At 41.9% G+C, this 22,045-nt stretch overlaps 1 protein-coding gene across 1 annotated transcript in view; it reads right to left on the reverse strand.

The window, feature by feature from the left end:
- NUDCD1 (NudC domain containing 1) overlaps positions 1–22,045 on the reverse strand; it is a 159,704-nt gene that overhangs the window by 85,817 nt on the left and 51,842 nt on the right. Inside the window, exon 3 of the mRNA XM_050940947.1 lies at positions 9,124–9,309. Coding sequence (XP_050796904.1) covers positions 9,124–9,309 — 186 coding nt within the window. The remainder of the gene's footprint in view (positions 1–9,123; positions 9,310–22,045) is intronic.

A 22,045-nucleotide genomic window follows, 5' to 3' on the forward strand; every position in this document is an offset into this window, starting at 1 on the left:
TTAATTTCTCCTTGTTTTAAGACCCAAGGGGTTTGGGTGTTAGGTTCCCCAGGGAAGGTTTTGGGGGAACAGAAGGTGTGCCAAACACAAACTTCTGGCTGGTGGCAGTGTACCAGATTTAAGCTAGTAATTAAGCTTAAAAGTAATCATGCAGGTCCCCACTTCTTGAACCCTAAAGTTCAAAGTGGGGGGAAAAACCTTGACAACGCCCAACTTGTTTAGGTAAATCACAGTCATGATTGCCTCACAAGCCTCCACAACCACCACCCTATCAGTTGACAGGCCAACACCTAACGGGTTAGCCACAGACATGTAACAGGCTGGGGAGGCTTCTCTCTGATGGCTATAGAGACCCACTTCTGAGCTTGCATGGCCCCTTCATGCATGTGTTTGGACGCTGAAGAGTCATGACAAGTTGATTACCAGAATATCTACTTCTTCATACAAAAGTTCTGGGAGCCACTGCAGGTCATCCCAGGTCCACATGATGATGTGATCCCATCAGTCTGTGCTTGAGGCATTACTCCAAAAGCACCAGTCTACATATGGAGAATCTGCAGTTACGGCAACAGGCATGAGCATGATCGCCTGGTTCCTCAGATTTTTTGTTTTTTTAAACACAGACATACTGAGCTTTATGAATTAGGTCAGATTGTACATTCCTTCAATTAGTCTTCAACTGTAAGCTGAAGTGTATGGGCTACCCTTCAGGAGGGGATCAAAGAAGAAATCAAGGGAAGACTAATTTCATTGAAAGTGGATTGTGCCACACAAAACTGACTGATCCCTTTAGGATTTGATATATTATTGTGGGACAATTTGTTCTTCTGACTCCAGCATTTAAAGAGATCAAAAGAAAGACACACCTCTAAATATTTAAAAATCTATGATTGTTAAAGTGGGTTGGTATGTATATGTATGGCTTGGGTGATTTCATACATACCAACCCACTTTATTATTGTAGTTGCCTTAGCTGTGAACACAGGAGTCCAAAATACCTTGTGTTATAGTAGACTTCTTGATGTGGGTTCACCAGAATTGCATGCATGTTGTCATCATTTATGATTTTTATTCTGTAATTTTTTTTTCTAAAACAAATGCAGCATACTCCTCTGGGTGGTGTCTTTGAGTGTGCCTTTCCAGGTTGGCAACATAGTTGAAAGGCATTCCGGTTTCCCAATTTGACAAGCACATTTTTTTTAAAACACTGTCATATTTGAAGGACTTTCTTACATGATTCTCAGTTATTGTAATAAACTATATAATTTCTTTTTAAATAAACCAAAGGCAATAGTGCAGCCCAGTTGCATATTTCCAGGATCTAATCTAGTATGGTTGTGTTTTTGCAAAGTATCAGCAAGAAGTCTGCGAAGTATTTCAGAAAGGGATGATCTTGTGTCACAAATGATCCATGCAAGGTAATTTACCTTGTAAACTTTCACAGACCTTGTTCTGACTCTAGATTCCTCCTTTCCAAATTACAAGCCCCTTCTCAGATTCTTTGAAGGTGACAATACTTTGCTAATATACTACGGGGCCGTTAAATTGGGGAGAAGCTGGAGGTAACAACCTGTAGGGAAAAGATGGAGGGGCCTAGAGTAGCTAGCTGAAGAGGCAGGAACTATCACTCCTCTAGCCTTACGTGTGAGGTTGAATGGAGGGAAGGGGAGGCTACAGACTTCTCATTCACTCTTGAGGACAACAGAAATAATTCTCTTACATATGTTTCATCCCTAAAAAAAAATGGATGGCTAAAAGACCCAGAAGACTAGGGACACTCAGAGACTAGATTTTTAATGTTTCTTTTATATTGAAGCTTAGAGATATCTAGTTTAAAGTAATATACAGCTGGTATTATTCCCAGAATAGGTGTAGAGACCCAAATTGGCCAAGTCTCCTTTAAGTGGGGAACAGAATCCAAATCTTCTGGAAGATAAATAATGAATAAGAGTGATGCAATTTGCAGTTTTGTTATTCCACTAGAGCCTCATGTTTTTATTTCAGGACAATATTTTTAACTTCGTGTTCTGGGAAGCACAAAGCATGTGGCTGTCCTAGATATAAACAGTAAGCAATGTACCATGTAGATACATTCTGTAATTCAGAAGTTAACATCAGCCATCAAGTGATTATGCAGCACTACTTCTCAGGAAACCGAGCTCATTACTAGTGGGTTTGACCTGAAAAAAAAGGTGCTAAAGAAAACTAGCATACAGCTCAATAGAGGTAATTTACTTCTAAGGACACCAACCCTTTGTTTCAGTTGCAAAGGTGTAGAAGGGTATTGATTTAGTAAGGTTATAATACCTACTACTACATGGTCTCGTGCCACTTGTTTTTACATTTTGTCATACAGCCATCACTCCCTTTACATGCTAATACTACTAAACTACTGTTGCTATGCCAGTATATAGTTATCTTCCTGGTTGCCTAAGCAAAGATACATCTGGGTAGAGATGGGTCAAAGATCCCCTGCACCTCATTTTTTAATAAGTGTCAAGCTTCAAAAAGGATTGAGGAGGGTAGCATGCTACTGTTTAGGACAACAAAAAGCAACAAGACCCTCTGATTAGATATACAACATAGCTGCTTCAATTGCACTTGAAAAGAGCCTGAAATCTTAATCGATATTTCAGATAGCCAAAGTGCTGTTACAACTTTTACCATGAAATGGAAGGCAAAATAGCTCAGTTTCTATGCTACAAAACAATGTTTACAAATCCCATCTACTGTGCGTTTTAAAACTTAACTATCTATATAAATTCAGAGTCAGAGGGAATAAGCTGTGAACAAAAATCAGATCTCACATTTCAGGAAGCAACTAATTATGGAACAGTATTGGGAGGCATGTTTCAAAAGAGTACAACAAACGAGGACAAGCCCTCTTGAGAGAGACCCCAGACTATTAACACATTCCTAAGAATATTCTGCAGGATCCTTTATTCCACTGTCAAAGTGTCATGCAAGACCCAGATAAATTGAGGTTAAACTGGAGGTTTTCCGAGATGTATGGTGCCTATTTGTATTCCATGTGCGGGTACGTGTGCACACCATGCACTTGAGATGGGAAAAATCTTGCAACCTCTGTGCCTGAATCCTGGCTCTCCTTGTGCCTTGCACCCAGGATATAAGAGGACGTGCGGACTGATTGCCTGTCCCAGGAATCTTCTCTCCCAGGAATCAAGTCATGATCCAAAGCAGAGGGCAAGGAGAATGGGTAATGGAATACAAATAGGGACCACACAAGTAAATAACCTCCATTCCTTCTTCAAGTGCTGATCCCCATGTGTATTCCGCATGTGGGTGACTAGTAAGCAGTACTCAAATATGAGGGAGACACAAGGATGCAGGAGTTATAGACGTAACACTGAAGATCCAAAGGCTGTGTCAGCACAAAAGACTTGAATCAAAGCATAATGTATTGTGAAAGCACGCATGGAACTCCAGGTTTCCATCTTACAAACATCCAGCACCAGCATTTTTCAAAAAGAGATGTTACTGAGTTCACTTGTGCTGTTGTGGAATGGACCCTCAACCTGCCCAGAGGAGGAAACTGCTTCAAATGATAGCAAAGGAGGCAAACAGAAATACCTTTTGAGAGACTTTGAACAGATATCACTTATTCCCATGCTCACTCAACTAGAGCAACAATCTACATGATAGCCTAAACAGTTTTGCTCTTTGCAGGTAGAATACCAATATCTTCTGATGTTGAGAAAATGAAATCTCCTTTTCTCACGGGAAGCAGGAAACTTTGGAAAGAATCCCAGTAAGTGAATCAATTGGTTTATGTTGAACTCAGAAATTACTTTCAGGATAAATTTCAGGTGGAGGCAAAAGGATACCCACTCTTTATAAAATATAGCATATGATGTCAGCCACGAGGGCCCCCTACTCTACGAGGGCCGACATAATTGTGACAGGAACATGATTTTCATAGACGAGTAAGACATCAAGTACACGGCCAAAGGTTTGAAAGGTAGCCTGTAAGTTTTGAAAGTATAAGACTGAGGTCTCACTGTGGTGTTGGCATGACTACTGATGGGCATTTGGTAGATAATGGGTGAGTAAAAACAATGTGTTGGAAGATGGCATACACTGATAGCTCTCTGTGGATCCACCTAGTAGCAAATAGAAAGACCTGACATCATGAGAGTGGGGAGGTAGTTTAAAATAGCAGGAATACCTGCTGACCCTTATAACTGATTCTATCGTGCCCAGGTAGAGAAATACCTCATTTGGCTAGATAACATTTTCTGGTAGAATCTTTCCTGCTGTGATTAAGTGTAGTTTATACAGCTTCTAAACATGAATGCTCTAGATCTGACATGGATCCAAATACTAAGCCATGAGGTGAAGAGACTCCAGACTGGAATGTCTGATCCCACCATTCGCCTGAGTTGGCAGGTCCAGGAAGGACTGAACGCTCATGGATTGACTTCCTTCAAGCTGGCTCAGAACAGCAAGCTAGAGTCCTGACCTAGTGCTGTTCTGGAATAATATATGCTGAACTTCTTGTTCCTCTGGGAGACAAACAGGTCCCAAGATAGTCTTCCCCACTGAGTGAAGTTGTTGTTCAGCACTGAATTGTCTAACTCCTACTCATGATCTACTCCTGGGGGAATTCTGCACCAAAAATTTTTAAAAAATTAAAATTCTTCAAAATTCTGCATATTTTATTTGTAAAAATAACCCAGTAAAATCACACCAGTTTCAATTATTTTGGTCATTTAAACTACAATACAATGGACTGAGAATAGGAGTGGGGAGCATTGAAAGAAATCCCCAAACCCCCTCTGTCTAATAGTAATGAGCTAGGTTTGATCCTTTATTTCTAGTTATTAGTCAAATATATGTGCAACAACGTGCTCAGTATTACTTCATAGGCAACTGAAAAGCAAGTGAGGGCTGAGGGATGAAATTCACAGTTTATATTGGTTATTGACCATCTCTAGAAAGGTCAGTAGTAAAGTAGTTAATGGAGCACATTTTGATAGGAAAATTTTGCAGTCCATAAATTTAGAACAGTTATAATCACTAAAACACCAAAACACATTTATAAGGCCACACTATCATTTACAATAAGGGTCCTTTACACCATTCTGGCTATGAAAAGGAAAATTAAAACTTTTACACGTGTTGTACGCTCCTGGGGGAATTCACTAAGAATGGGAACAAACCATTAACAACAACGGCAACAACTAAGCAGGCAGGCTGCGACATTATGCTCTGCCTCAGGAGACAGAGCATGTCTCACGCCTATCTCCAAACATCTCAAAGCCTGGACCGTCCCCATGCCAAGTGTGCCACAACAGCGAGCCAGAGGGACAGAGTCTCTCTCGTCTGCTTGCCCATTCAGCTCCACCCCCTCCGGCAGTGACTGACATCTCCTCACACACGCCCAGACCCTCTACCCTTCCCCCAGTGCTGATTTACATCTCTGTCAGCTGCTCTAGGCTGCCAGGGAGGAGTGAGTGACCACTTTTGTGGCTTCCCTTTCCTTCCCCTCATAAGTCATTTTTCTGTGGGGAAACAAAAATCTGAGGATGACATGAATTCTGTGCCTGCGCAAATAATTGATCAGTGGTGAAATGCTTGCTGGCTGCCAGCGCATGCTAACCACCTGGAAAGGAATGTTGCAGAGACTGTGATGTGGTTCCAGATACTCTAGTTCCAGCTGACAGCCTCTATGCGCAGCAGAAGGGATTTTATCCCTGCTTGGTTATACTGAAGATAGCCATAAAGTCTGTAATTATCTGGACATGTCGTGATTTTACACGTGGCAAGAGTGTACTGTAGGCCCTTCTAACCACTGTTCATTCCAGGAGATTGATATGAATCCTGGCTTCTCAAGGTGTCTACATGCCTTGCGTTATGTGACCACCCATATGGGTTCCCCAGCGTATGAGGGATGCATCTGTTATCATCATAACATTGGATATGGGAGGTAGAAAATCAACTCCAATGCCCCTTTAAAGTCTATGATCTGCAGAGCATTCACAGTAGACTTGTCCATGTTCATGTAGATACCCAAGAATGCTAGAAGGCAGAGAAGGACAAGGTTGCTGACTAAACCTCTAGACAGGATCCGCCTGTTAAAAACCAGTCGTCCAAATATGGGGAGATCAAATGAAAGTATCCTGAACTGGTAAAAGTTCCTGTCCTACCAGAAACCTTCTTTGGGATGAGTGAACGTAAAGTAAGCCTCTTCTGTGTTGAGAGCTGCAAACCTTTTTCCAAGGAGGAAATTACTGATGCCAATGTAACCATGCAAAATTTTCATTGGCAAATAAAAATATTTATTTTTATATATCTATATCTGGTATAGGTAAAGCATGGGCCTCCATCCTTCCTTTTTCTTGGGAAATATGAAATAGTTGGAATAGAATCCTTTCCCTTGTTGCTGAGGTGGCACTCACTCTACAGTTCCTCACTTGAGAAGAGATTCCACTTCCGGTTAGAGGATTTCCATGTGAGAGTGGTCTCTGAAGGGGAGGTCAGGAATAGGGTTTTGGAGGAGGTGGAGAAAAACTTCATAGCATAGCCAAAGTGGAAGATATCCAGTACCTACTTGTCCGTTGTTGTAGCTCTCCAGTTGCAGGCAAAATACACCAGTTGGCCAACAAAGCTGACTTTGGAAACAGGTGGGGATCGCATCCTTGCAATGGTGTGCAACTCAAGCATCCTGTCAAAAGTAACTTTTAGCCAGCAGATGAGGTTGGGTAGCTATTGTCAAGAAGGATGGGGCTGCTGTGATATTCTGTACCTCACGGGAACATCCTACACCCTCATATTCATCCTTACAATATGATTGAGTGATGCATTCTGCATCTTGCATTTTGCATCTAATGCAAAGTTTGCCATGTTGGGCGTCTTCAGAAGGCTCATGACGTACTGAGCATTGTTATGGTAATGTTATAGTAAATGGTTACAATTTCATGTATATAGTTATGAGGCTGAAAATGTTCCTCATGGCTTAAAGCAAGCCCAGGCAAAAACTCTAAGAGCAGAGGAACAGTTCACACCTCATCAGGGCGTGTATAGGATAAACCCATCCCAGCCTCACAGGAACAAATAACACTGGCCTAGGCAACAACAAAGGATCTGTTGGACTCTAGAGTGAGTCACTCCTCTTCCTTTGGTCAGCTGGGGACTGCGATGAGGTAATGCTCACCTGGCTGTGAAGAAGGGAGGAACAAACCAAGAGGAAAGAAACAACATGATAAAAGGGAGAGATGTTTGCTATGCTCTTCCTCTCTTCCACCACCATCTACAGATGACTGAAGCGCTGATCAAATGGGAGCCTGGCTAGAGGGCAACCAGCCAGCCTGTGGTGAGAAGCATCTAAGTTTGTAATGGGATGGAAGGTGTTAAGATCAGCTCAGAATGAGTTTTATTTTTATTTCATTTGACTAAATCTGACTGGCTATGCTTTGACTTATAATCACTTACAAAATCTATCTTTGTAGTTAATTCTACCTGAAGCAGTGCATTTGGTTTGAAGCGTGTCAGAGACTCCCCTTGGGATAACAAGCCTGGTACATAGCAATTTCTTTGTTAAACTGACAAACTCATAAGTCTGTAGCATCCAGCGGGCATAACCAGACACTGCAAGACGGAGGTTCCTAGGGTTGTGTCTAGGAACAGAGATATTGGCTAGTGTCATTTGGTTGCAGAATCCAAGGAGCATCTTACATGACAGAGGCTGTGCGTGAACAGCCCAGGAGTGGGGGGTTCTCACAGCAGAGCAGGGTAAGGCTGGCTCCCAGAGTTGAGGATTGGAGTGACTCAGCAGATCACCAATCCAGATAACACCAGAGGGGAACGTCACAGCTGCACACCTTGGTCTCTGCAGCGTTTGGTGCTTACGTGGCAGTTCACATGATTGTTGGTGGTAGAAAGGATATGGAAGAGGCCTTGGCTTATAAATCTGTTCATGATGCTTCCTCTTTGGGGCAGGAGTATAAATGCCCAAGGTGTGGAGAGATGTTCTGGAATCTTAATGAGTGCAAAAGTTAGCCTGTTTTCTTGTTAAAGAGATTGGTTTCACTGAAGTGCAAATCCTCAGTGGTGTTCTGAACCTTCCTGGGAAACCAAAGAGTGAAGCAGTGACTCTCGATGCATTACCGCTGCAGTCACTATACATCAGAGCGCAGTGAGGTTTTATCCGCAAGTCTACCTTCCTCAACAAGGGCTGGGAATTTAATTCCCCCAGCAGGACAGGACCCATTTTTGAACTTCAAATAGTTCATAAAATCATATTTTGCTTACATAAGCTGGTAGTTAAAGATTCTGAACTGGAAGCTGGTGGATGCGAACACCTTCTTCCCCAGTTCAAGGAATTTAGTTCCCTTGTCTGCATGGGTGGTATTAGGACATTGTTGCCTGTACTACTAGTGATTGGGGGAGGGCACGATGAGTGAAAAAGAATTCTGCCCCTTTTGCAGGCACAACTGGATCCAGCCAGTGTGACAAATGTCTGTTGGTGGAGTCCTCAGGAAACAGGTAAAAAAACTGCAGGAGGAGCTGGATCATCTGCGTAGCATCGGGGAATGCAAGGACTTTATCAACTGGACACAGGATGCCAACCAACTATAGATCTGTTCAGGGTCTAACCTGCCCAAATGGGTGTCCATATGCCGTCCTTGAAAGAAGGTTAAGATAGAACTTTATCACAGTTCATAATTTATAAATACCTACATGGGGAACAAAAAAAATTGATAGTGGACTCTTTAATTGCACAGATAAAAAATTTAACACAATCCAAAGGCTAAATATTGAAGCGAGGCAAATTCAGAATGGAAGTAACGCCCAAATTTTTAACAATGACTAATTTACTATTGAAACAACTTACTGAAGGTTGCAGTGGATTCTCTATTACTGGCAATTTTTAAATCAAAATTGGATGTTTTTCTAAAATACATGCTCTAGTTCGAACAGGAACTAACTCAGGGAACTTCTGTGGCCTGCATTATGCAGGTAGTCAGACTAGATGACAATGGTCCCTTCTGGGCTTATAAATGTATGAACTACTCTGAAAAGTGTGCAACCCTTTGCAAGACTGACTCCTAAAACAGGAATAATATGAGAATGACACTTAAACTAATATTTTAGCAAACTTACTTCCCACTTTTCAGATGCAGCATCTCCACGTTTGCCCGTTTTAATAAGATATAAACTTCCTGTTCCATCTGAAATGGTAACCCAGGTAGAAGATGAAAAGTGTATTGATGCACAAAGGCGATTATCACAAGCTGTCAAGTCTGAAGGTAGCCTGAATACTTCTCTGGGCTTTCGAAGGGCAGTGTCCTATAAAGCAAAAAGAATGAGATGTTGGAAGAATTAGATATGAATAAAATCACTTCATGCATAGTTGTTTTATTACACCTAATTCTAGATTAAGAAACCTGTCCACCAGCTTCTCAGTTAATAACCACTGCTAAATCAGACAAAATACACCCACATTTCAAATTTAACTGCATGGTACAGAACAAGCTAATTCTATTTTATAGCTAGCTCTTACATCTGTCACCACCAACATGCTAAATATTTTATTTTAAGAGATTATTTTCATCTTGGATCACTTTACAAACTGAAATAGACATAGTACAAACACAGGAATACTGCATCCACTATTGAGATGAAGCCACTTCCATGTTTCAGTTGTCAGCAACATTAGACTGTTTAGGACTGAACTGACCACAACCATATTTAACTACAGCTGCAGAAACATTTTAGTTAGAATATAATAACCCAAGTTGGAATTTAAGCAGGAGTGTGTGAAAGTTAACATCTCTATTCTCATAAGAAGTGCTAGGGGACAGAATCAGAGAAATATAAAAAGTCATCAAGCCCAATTCTCTGTGTTGATACTTAACGATCAAGAAGGGATCAGACTTTAAATGAGTCTCAAAATCTCCTTTATATACAGATCTAACAAACAGAGTGGACACAGCTGTTCCAAATATTATACAGTACTATCAAGCCTGCCTTCTCAAAGCAACAGTGAATTGTGGGTGCTCTACTTCATCCAGACACTAGGTCTTTATTGAAAGAAAAAAATTGGTATTGTAAATAGTGAAAGGTTACTCTGGATTAATAATAATAATTAAAAAAAATCACATCTTCCAGAAGCTTACACACATCCTTTGGCAAACGCTCATATTCTTCAAGGCCAGAAGAGACCAGATGGGCTTGAGATAGAACAAGTTATTTTACTTCATTAATGAATCGACTATTATAAACAATCCAGATTTTAACCCAAATCAAGAATCAGAGTTTCAAAGATGGAGAACACCATGGGAAAGCCAGTTGTTTAGATGGTCAAAAAAAATTTTTTTAATTTGATTTAGAAATTAAAACCAACTTTAACTGGCCTATTAAGAAATGCATTCTGTTTCTCAACTTTCTAGAAAAGTTGTTTTATACAGAAAGCTAAACTTTAATAGAAATGATGGCTAGCAAACAGTAACTGATATCAGTCTTTTCATACGTGACATGGGGGGGGGGGAAGGATTTGGACAGGACTGTGCATGAATTTTGATATAGTTTTTAATGTCAAGCTGACCAGCCTACGGATACCCAGGTCATCCCATTTACTCTTTTTAAATACTGGCACTATAATACCTTTCTTCTAGTCACCACTTCAGAGTTTCTTGGCCAGCTGTTTTTAAACTCTCAGATACAAGTTGTCTAGACCTAATGTTTTAAAAATATCTAATGTTAGTAGCTGCTGTTCTATATCGTCCTCGATTAATACTAGAAAGAAAAGTATATCATATGACATGACTACATCCGGCTTCTTTCCCCAAATACAGAACGGGCATCTCTATTGATCACTTCTGCCTCTTCTATATTATTAACAATTCTACCATTTCAAATGAATAATGAACCAGTGTCATTCTTCGGATTCCTTTCTGTTTTCACATTTAAACTTAGTGTCCTTAACTCTGCTGGCCATTGTTTTCTTCTTTGGCCTTTTTGCTTTATCAAATTTCTACAATTTCTAGCTTCTAACTTGTATTAGTTTTTATCAACATCACTTTATTCCATTTGTTAAAGAGAGAGAGAGAGAGAGAGATATGCTTTCACTTCCCCTCTAAGACAGTTTTTTTTTTTTTCCCCACCAGTAGAGTCATCTGTCAATTTTAGAACTGTGGGTTTTTGGGCAGTTATTAAAAAAACTTTAATCATTCCGAATTATTCACATTTCTTTGTTCGAATTCTCTCTTCCAGCTAATCTGGCGCAAGTGATATCCACTTTCTGAAATTGGTCTTTTTAAGACACCTTGTATACATACTACTGATTTACACTTTATTCTGTTTGTGCTCAACAAATGTAAGTAATGATAACTTGCACCTAAGCAACCACAGATTTTTAGTTCCCTGGTCAAGTCCTCTTTATCAAGATGAAATCTAATACAGAATTTGTCCATGTTGGATGCAACAATTTCTGAGTTCAGAAACTGCCATCGATCATTTTAGAAATTCCATCAGTGTAACCTGTTTGGATGTTCCTGTTAAACTATATTTATTACATAGCTTAATATTTGAAATTTAATGGTGAAAACTCTATTCTGCATCCAGTGATCAATGCAATTGTGTTTGTTTTTCCCTTTATGATTCTTCAGCTACAGAATAATTTAAAAACACCAAACGCCACTGTCATAACATTTCTTCCCAGATCTGGACCTCAGCATCCAAAATATGGGTGTTAGCATGAAAACCTCCAAGCTTAGTTACCAGCTTGGACCTGGTAAAGCTGCCACCAGCCAGGAATTATACAGTGCCTAGCTCACTGTGGTCTCCCCAAAATCTTCCCTGGGGGACCCCCAGACTCAGATTCCTTGAGTCCTACAACAAAGGGAAATAACCCTCTCCCCTTGTTTCCTGGTTACCTCCTCCCAGGCTCCCCTCCCTGGACGACCGTAGGAGATTCCCTGCTTCCAGTCCTGGAAACACAAGTACCGAGAGAGCTAATCTCTCTTCCACCTTACCCAGAGAGTATGCAAAGTCAGGCTTAGTAAATCTAACACAAAGAGATTTTCCCCCTGACTTTTTCCTCCCACCAATTCCCTGGTGAGCTGCAGACTCAATTCCCTGGAGTCCCCACTAAAGAAAAACTCCAACAGGTCTCAAAAAGAAAGCTTTATATAAAAAAGAAAGAAAAAGACATTAAAAATAGTCTCTGTATAACGGTGAAAATATACAGGGTCAATTGCTTAAGAAAAAAAGTGAACAAACAGCCTTATCCAAAAAGAATACACTCCAGAAACTACACACATGTAAATACAAAAAAAACCAATATAAACCTATTGTCTTACTATCTTTGTACTTACAACTTGGAAACAGAAGATTAGAAAGCCAGGAGATAGAAAAATCACTCTTATCGCCGAGAGGGCACAGACACAAGACAAAGGACAAAGAACTCACACCCCAAAACTTCCCTCCACCCAGATTTGAAAAAGTCTTGTTTCCTGATTGGTCCTCTGGTCAGGTGTTTCAGGTTACTCCTTTCCAGGTGAAAGAGACATTAACTCTTAGCTATCTGTTTATGACAGCCACACTCTGTGCTCTACATCAATTCCATCAAAAAGGAGCCAGAAATGTGCCTAAATGTTATTCTGTCTTTATTAAGTGTGATGCTGTATGACTGAAACATGACTATGTATACCATTGATATTGCCACAGTTAGACAATTGCAACAAATTTTGTGCAAAGTATATCATGCAAGGTGTCAACGGAAAGTTATGAATTGTTAAATAAGATTATCCTGTTTAAATCCATATAGTACTGTATCTGAAGTTATGAATATTGGCTACAGACCTGTATTTCAAATGTGTGTGTTCCTGGGGTAACACCCAAGGTAGTTTACACCCAGTCTAGTGAATGGCCTACTCAAGCTTGATGACCCATTAAAGACCCTTAACTCTCACAATGGGCCATAGAAGAGACTAACTTCACCCAGATGTCTCTTACTGGAGATTCCTCAGCCTCCAATGGCTACCCCCTTGTGAGTCATCAAGACATGTAAAGATACATGATATGCTCATGTGACCCTGGACTCCATCTTGTGCCAGTAAACTTTCCACAAACTACGTTGTGAGCTTTGTTTGAAATGGAAAATTTCCAGACAAATGGCAGAGGGTCTAAAAGACCCCTGGAATTACTCCATTTTGTCTCTTTCCTGCCCTGATTCTCTGGACTGTGGATTTATGACTTAAAAGGACCATACTGAACTATGAACTGAGGATGTTCCATTCTTTTGAAGTTAGCAGAGAGAACTTACAAGTCAGCAGTCTATAACATCATTGCTACAAACCTGATAAGAACATTGTAATTATTGCATGTTTATGATCTATTAACCATTTTAACTCTCCTCTTTTATTAATAAACCTTTAGATTTTAGTTACTAAATGATTGGCAGCTGTGTGATTATTGGTTAAGATACTAAGTCACATTAACCAGGCTATGTGACTGATCTCTTCAGATTAGAAGGACCCTATACGTGATTAAAATGGTTTTCAATAACCACTCCTCCTTCGTTGCCTCTGTTTTTGCCTACACTGGTCTACCTGTCTAGGCACAGAATACCACTGAATCATTTGAAACTGAGGTCAAAATTTTGCTCTTTTGGTGGCTGGTGTATACAGGAATTTCAACACTGCCTTGGAATCTTTTAACATATGTAATGTTCATCAGTTTTCAGGACACTAAAGCACAGTCTTCGAAGGGGAGATCTTCAGTATTACTTGTACTTCCACAAGAATCCCCAATTGGTGCCACAAGCAGTTCATGGGTACTGCCATCACTGTTATTCTAGGCAGTTGAGTCTACAGGATCCAGGGAAGTCTGCAGAGCAAACTTTACAACTCGTCAACCCTTCAACAGGAGGAATTGGAACTCGGCTCTGAAGTCTTCAGGCAGTTTACTGATGAACCTGAACACAGCATCCAAGTTATAATGGCTCAAAGGGCCTGATGGTGAGTTATGCAGAGCTATAAACCTTTAGATTAATAAACCTTTCTACCAAAAATCCCTTTGCATCCTTCTCTTTACAGTGTAGCCTTTGCTCTATCTTGACAAAAGTCTTTCATTTTCTGCTAACAAAACAGCAAGTGTGAGGATCACTTATGGACATCAGTGTGATACACCTGGAGCAGGGCTTGAAGTTGGAAGGCCTTGTTATAAGCTTCCCAAGTAGACGGCACAGCCTGGATCCCACAAACTATTGGGGAAGGGGAAAGGGGGAGAAGAAAGGGGGAAAAAAATGAAAGAGGATCCAAAGGGACCCCAAAACAAGTGCTGTTAACTAGAACCAGATAGACAACTAACCATGAAGGCACTTTCACAAGAGGAATCAAGCATCCATGCCTATAAGAAGGAACTGAAGGACGGACAGGGCAGCACTGCCATTTACACCCTCAGCTTGGAGCACAAGGGACATAAGGTCACAGGTATGGCTGCCCCTACTGGTACGGAAAATTCTCCCACAGCAGTGCACAAGGCGCGCGCACACACACACACACACACACACGGACATTTCCAGCACTCAAACAAAAGCTTTGTGTTATAATAAAAAAGTACACTGGGATTTTACATCTTGATATGTAATACTCTACATTTTATCTGATGCATCCTCTTTTTCTTACCGATTGTAAGCATCAAATACAATGGATTTCTTATATATGCAATTACTAACAGGAAAACAACCTCCGATTTTCATAAACAGGTGTCCATTTTATGCACAGAAAGCTGAACACCAATATCTTAAAATTACATATAAAGCCTTGCAACTGCAGTAGTATAGAAAAATTGCTCATAACCCTTTTGAAAGATGAAATATATGTTGCCTTTATTATTTTTTTTTATTATTATATTATGCCTTTACCCGAGCACCAAGACACCACGGTGATGAGTGCTACATAGCAATTAGACAAAATGGATAGGATTGGTGAGGGCATTCAATTGTATGGCCAGGCTTTCTTTCAAATACAGTTTGATTTGCATATCAAGTAACTAATATAAAATATCGAAGAAGCTCTCTTAGGTGGCAAGGGTCAGAAGGTGTTCTTCCCTTAAAAATCAATTCCATCATTGTATCCGCTTCTATTTACCTAAAATCTAAAGTTCTGTTTTTCATAACCAAGATCTCCAAGGTAACCATGCCTGAATGGTTAGCATTTACTATGGGTAAAGCATCAAACATATGGAATACATTCCTGACTTGCTTCCTGAATCAGTTTGCAGTTAGATCAGTATGTCACTCTAACCTTTCTGTTATGAGTGCTAATAATAAACAAGGGAGGTAGAGATACATTAAAGCAGCACATCCAAGCACAGTTATTAGAAACAGAAACATCTTCTTTGGGGTACTGCCAGTTTCACAGAAGAAGAAGTCTTATAAGCCAATCATGAAATCTCCACAGCAGAAGTACTGAATTTTTCTCTTATCTCTCGATGTATGATTCAAATCACTTGTTTACACGGACATACATCTTTTCAACCACCTCTATCTTTGCTATATTACAAAACTGTCCCACATTCCTCCCATCCAGCCAAATATTAAATCAGCAATTTTTTCTTCTTTGGATTTGTCCACTGGTGTATGATTTTGAAGATCGGTGGGCAGGCCCTGTAACAATTTTAAGACGTTCTTCTGTAAGGCTACAAATATGGCAAGTCGTTATTTTAAATATTTTTCATCCACCAATGTATCAGTATTAACACTTTAGAAAAGGCTCAATGAAGCATCAGTAGTGACATGTGCTACCACATGGGGGCAAGGAGGAAAGGGGCTTCAGTGAAAGCATCTTTTATTCCTACAGAAAAAGCCAGGGAATGCTCAAAGAGATAACCTTGCCCAGTGCCCCATAACCAGTCTGTCATGCATAGACCCAATTTCTGGATGCCACATGCTTCCAAGGCCAACTTGGTCTGGGTAGCTTTTTTTGGTCATTCCTCCTAGCTCTGGGACTCTCTCTGGGAGGACACACACTCAGGGTCAGACCTGTGGTTTGACACCTTTATTTGGGATGTAGGGAGCCACTGTTGAGCAGCTTTAGGCATTGAAATCAATGTGTGAAACCTCCAAGCACCTCAGTTACTTACATGCTCTCTCATAGCTCCACCTTGGCTGTCAGGATGCTGGGCTTCTAGTTTAGGGAAGGACAGGGATTTCAGGGATGACATAGCAGGAAAAGAGCAAGGAGTTAAGGCTAAGCAAAGTGACTTCGTTAAAGCACTTGAGTGTCATCGATCTTTGAAAACATTATAAGTCCTCAAACACACACACCCAGTCTCAGCTCACTCTTTCTGAGGCCTTGTCTACACTACAAAGTTGCAGCGCTGGTGAGGGGGTTACAGCGCTGCAACTTAGGATGTGTACACACCTGCAGGGCATTACAAGCGCTGCAACTCCCTGTTTGCAGCGCTGGCCGTACACCCGGTCGTGCCTCGGGTGTAGAGGATCCAGCGCTGGATCACCAGCGCTGGTCATCAGGTGTAGACACTCACCAGCGTTTTTGTTGACCTCCGTGGCATAAGCAGGTATCCCAGCATACCTGAGGAAGCCTCTCCGGTAATCAAGCAAACTCCACTGCCCTCCAAGCAGGTCTCCTTCCCCGCGGTGTGCTCTGGTGTTCCCTGACCCCCCCTCCAAGCAGGTCTCCTTCCCCGCGGTGTGCAACAGCGCTGCAGCGTGGCCACATCTAACACCACTTGCAGTGCTGGTTGCTGTAAGTGTGGCCACTCTGCAGCACTGGCCCTATACAGCTGTACTAATACAGCTGTAACAACCAGCGCTGCAAAATTGTAGATGTAGACATACCCAGAGATTCTGTGTCAGGGTGGGCAGAGTCTGCCTGTCCTCTCTCCTGCAAGTCCTGCTTACACATGGTCAATCCCCCTACACAGGCAGAATCCCTCTCTTAAGCAGACCTCTGTCTTCCCTGTGCTCCTGGGACACGCGTGGCCAACCAGTGGCTCCAGAGCTGCATGCAGCTCTTCAGAAGTTAACATGCGTCTCCTGGCACAGGCGCTGACCCCGGGGCTACAGCTATAGACACCAATTTTCCAATGTGCTGGGGAGTGCTCAACCCCCAGCTCTGCCCCAGGCCCTGCCTCCACTCCAATCCTTCCCCTTACCACCCCTTCCCCTGAGTGCACTGCATCTTCACTCCTCCCTCTCCCCCATCGTCTCCATGCTCAGTGCCCACCAGCAGCCCTAACAGCCCCCTCCTCTCTCCCACAATGTCTCCTGCCCTCCAGAGGCCGCGTCGATCAGCACTTTCTCCTCCCCTTCCCCATGCCTCCCACCTGCCGTGATCAGTTGTTTTGTGGCATGCAGGAGACTGTGGGGGAGAGAGGGGAGGAGTAAGGATGCGGCACTCAGGGTAGAAGACAGAATGGGGGGGTGTGGGTGGGGGAGGGGCAGGAAGAGGGAAGGTGGGGCTGGGGAAGGAGTGGAGTGGGGGCAGGGCCAGGGCAGAGCTGGGGGTCGAGCACCGCTCCCCCTCGCACTTTGGAAAGTGGGCGCCTGTCTCCTTGACTCTTTGCACAAGCACAGGGTGAATAGCTTCCATAGTCGTTATGTCATATCACACCTGTGTGACATTAAACGACTGCTCGCGGTGAGCACATTACTCAGTTTGGACTTGGAAATGGGAGTGTAAACATTGTGTGCGCTGCTATGGAAATTTTTAATCAAAATTTTTCTTACACCATCTAAGAATGGAAGGAAAGTGAAAATGGAAAAGAAAATACACAAATGAAAATCCAGGCTTCCACAGGACTGGGAGAATAAGTAAGTACTTTTTCGTTGAACAGAATGGTAAAGCCATGTGTCTTCTTTGCCAGATATTTAGCTCTCAATTCAAACTTTCAAACTTGCAGCACCATTTCACTTCGAGCCATGCACATACGGATTAAGAAATCCCCCAAGGTTCTGAACACCACACTCTAAAACTGAAAACTATGTAGAAGCCCAGTTCTTCATCAGATTTGCCAACCGATCGCAGGATGTAATGTTAGCCTCCTATTATATGGCCCAACACACTCCATGCGAAAAAGCCCTACTCTGAAGGTGAGTTTTTAATAACGTGCCTCACTGATGTGATTTCAATCCTGTCACCAGAGAACAAGAATCTACAGAAGAAAGTTTCTGGCCTGCAGCTTTCACACCACACAACAGAACGCCAAATCTGTGACATCAAATCACAACTGCACTCAAGACTTCAGCAGTGTGAGTATTTGAGCACCGCTTTGGATCAGTCATGCAATGTACAGGATACACCTCAGTTATCAGTATTTGTCCACGCTGTGTCTGACGACTATATTGGGAAGGGAAGAACTCCTCGATATCACGTCACTAAAGGACAGAACTTTAGACAAGACCTAAAGGAGGCATTAATGTTTGTAGTTGCAGAAAACAAACTTTCCTTTACAGAAGCTCACTGCCATTGCAATGGACAGGGCTCCATCCATGTGGGGATCTGTGAAAGGATTAGTAGGGCTTTGTAAATCTGACGAGAGCTTCCCTGAATTTTGGACATTTCACTGTATTTTTCACCAGGAGCAACTGATATCTAAAAATTTCAAGTTTGATCACATCATGAAATGTCTCTTGCACATTGTCAATTTCATTCGCTCAAATGCACTCACTCACAGCCAATTTCAAAATCTAATGGAAGAACTGGATGAAGACGACTCCCCTGCCAATTTGCCATTTCACTGCAGAATTCAATGGGTCTTGAGAGGTAAAAAATTTATTTCCCATTTTTTTTCAAGCTCCTGGAATCAGTAAAATTGTTTATGGAGTAGCAGCACAGAATACACCATGAGTTTACAGATCCTGGCGAGTTCTAGATTTGGCATTTCTTGCCAAAATGCTGCTGCATTTGAATAAACTAAACACGGACTTATAAGGAAAATTGCAGTTGCTGTCTGATCTAGTGCAAAGTGTATTTGTGCTCATGAACAAACTGCAGTTGTTTCACAGACAAATGTTTGAAGGAGAGCTGACACACCTTCCCTCAATACCACAACTTCAAGCGATCGAAAGAAGGCGCAGCAAAACCCCTAAAACAGAGCACAACTAGATACGCAAGCGTAATTAAAGATCTTAAGGACAGTTTTGGAAAGTTAAGGAAAGATTCCAAGATTTGCAGTGGAAAAGACCTCAAGTCAGATTTCTGATTGACCCTTTTAGTGCTGAAGCTGAATGTCTGAAGCTCCCTTTAGTCACTGAAAAAAGCAACATCTGTGACGGGGCAAGGTCAGATGCCTATAGGAAAGTAGTGAGAAACAGGTATGTTAGCCCCAGGTTAAACAAATCCCTGTTACCATGGTAACCAAATGGCAGCTGCTCTGGGTTAATAAAGACACCTTGGGCCAATTAAGATCCTTCTAGATAGCAGTGGAGACAGGTAGATTGGAACACCTGAAGCCAATCAAGGGCTGGCTGGAATTAGTTAAAAGCATCCCAGTCAGTGGTGTATGTCAGGAGCAGTAGGAGGAACCTGTGCTGCTGGGGAAACTGGGCAGTACAAACACTATCAGGAACAAGGAAGGAGGTCCTGATGTAAGGGTGAAGTAGACCCGGGCGGTTCTGCTATGGGGAAAGTGGCCCAGAGAATTTTATACCTCCTGTTTCAAGAAGTCTGCTATCAATAGCTGTTACTATTAGGGGCCCTGGGCTGGAGCCTGGAGTAGAGGGTGGGCCCAGGCTTCCCTCCTCTGCCTCCACTCTCCCTGATTAATCACAGAGACTGTGAGACAACACAGACTGTGTGAGCGAGGTTTGCTTCTTCCCACCTCCCTTGCTGGCTTATGATGAAAATGGCTCAGTAAGCTCATAGACTCAGATTCTAGGGTCAGAAGGGACCCATGTGATCATCTAGTCCGACCCTCTGCACAAAGCAGGCCACAGAACCCTACCCATCCACTTCTATAACAACTCCCTAACCTATGTCTGAGTTATTGAAGTCTTCAAATTGTGGTTTGAAGACCTCAAGCTGCAGAGAATCCACCAGCAAGTGACTCATGCCCCACGCTGCAGAGGAAGGTGAAAAACCTCCAGGGCCTCTGCCAACCTGCCCTGGAGGAAAATTCCTTCCCGACCCCAAATATGGCGATCAGCTAAACCCTGAGCATGTGGGCAAGACTCACCAGCCAACACTCAAAAGAATTCTCTGCAGTAACCCAGATCCCAACCCATCACGGACCACTGGGCATACTTATCTGCTGATAATCAAAGATCAATTGCCAAAATTAGGCTATGCCATCATACCATCCCTTCCATAAACTTATCAAGCTTAGTCTTAAAGCCAGATATGTCTTTTGCTCCCACTACTCCCCTTGGAAGGCTGTTCCAGAACTTCACTCCTCTAATGGTTAGAAACCTTCGTCTAATTTCAAGTCTAAACTTCCCAGTGTCCAGTTTATACCCATTTGTTCTTGTATCTACATTGGTACTAAACTTAAATAATTCCTCTCCTTCCCCAATATTAATCTCTCTGATATATATTTATAAAGAGCAAGCATATCCCCCCGCAGCCTTCTTTTGGCTAGACTAAACAAGCCAAGCTCTTTGAGTCTCCTTTCATATGACAGGTTTTCCATTCCTTGGATCATCCTAGTAGCCCGTCTCTGAACCTGTTCCAGTTTGAATTCAACCTTCTTAAACATGGGAGACCAGAACTGCACACAGTATTCCAGGTAGGGTCTCACCAGCGCCTTATATAACAGTACTAACACCTCCTTATCTTTGCTGGAAATACCTCGCCTGATGCATCCTAAAACCGCATTAGCTCTTTTAATGGCCATATCACATTGGCAGCTCACAGTCATCCTGTGATCTACCAATACTCCAAGGTCCTTCTCCTCCTCTGTTGCTTCCAACTGATGCGTCCCCAATGTATATCTAAAATTCTTATTATTAATCCCTAAGTGCATGACCTTGCACTTTTCACTATTAAATTTCATCCTATTATTATTACTCCAGTTAACAGGGTCATCCAGATCTTCCTGTATGATATCCCGGCCCTTCTCCATGTTAGCAATACCCCCCAGCTTCGTGTCATCTGCAAACTTTATTAGCACATTCCCGCTTTTTGTGCCAAGGTCAGTAATAAAAAGGTTAAATAAGATTGGTCCCAAAACCGAGCCTTGAGGAACTCCACTAGTAACCTCCTTCCAGCCTGACAGTTCACCCTTCAGTATGACCCGTTGTAGTCTCCCCTTTAACCAGTTCCTTAGCCACCTTTCAATTTTCATATTGATCTCCATCTTTTCCAATTTAACTAATAATTCCGCATGTGGAACCATGCCAAATGCCTTACTGAAATCGAGGTAAATCAGGTGTACCGCATTTCCTTTGTCTAAATAATCTGTCACCTTCTCAAAAAAGGAGATCAGGTTGGTTTTGCACAATCTACCTTTAGTAAAACCATGTTGTAATTAGTCCCAATTACCATTGACCTCAATGTCCTTAACTACTTTCTCCTTCAAAATTTTTTCCAAGATCTCACATACTACAGATGTCAAACTAACAGGCCTATAGTTACTCGGATCGCTCTTTCTCCCTTTCTTAAAGATAGGAACTATATTAGCAATTCTCCAGTTGTACGGTACAACCCCTGAGTTTACCGATTCATTAAAAATTCTCGCTAACAGGCTTGCAATTTCATGTGCCAGTTCCTTTAATATTCTTGGAAGAAGATTGTCTGGGCCCTCCGATTTTGTCCCATTAAGCTGTTCAAGTTTGGCTTCTACCTCAGATGTGGTAATATCTACCTCCATATCCTCATTCCCGTTTGTCATCCTTCCATTACCCTTAAGCTCCTCATTAGCCTTATAAAAAGCTGAGGCAAAGTACTTATTTAGATATTGGGCCATGCCTAGGTTATCCTTAACCTCCTTTCCATCCTCAGTGTTTAGCGGTCCCACTTCTTTCTTTGTTTTCTTATTATTTATATGGTTATAGAACCTTTTACTATTGGTTTTAATTCCCTTTGCAAGGTTCAACTCTACTTGGCTTTTAGCCTCT

This window comes from Gopherus flavomarginatus, chromosome 2 (genome assembly GCF_025201925.1).
Source record: "Gopherus flavomarginatus isolate rGopFla2 chromosome 2, rGopFla2.mat.asm, whole genome shotgun sequence".
Lineage (NCBI taxonomy): Eukaryota > Metazoa > Chordata > Testudines > Testudinidae > Gopherus > Gopherus flavomarginatus.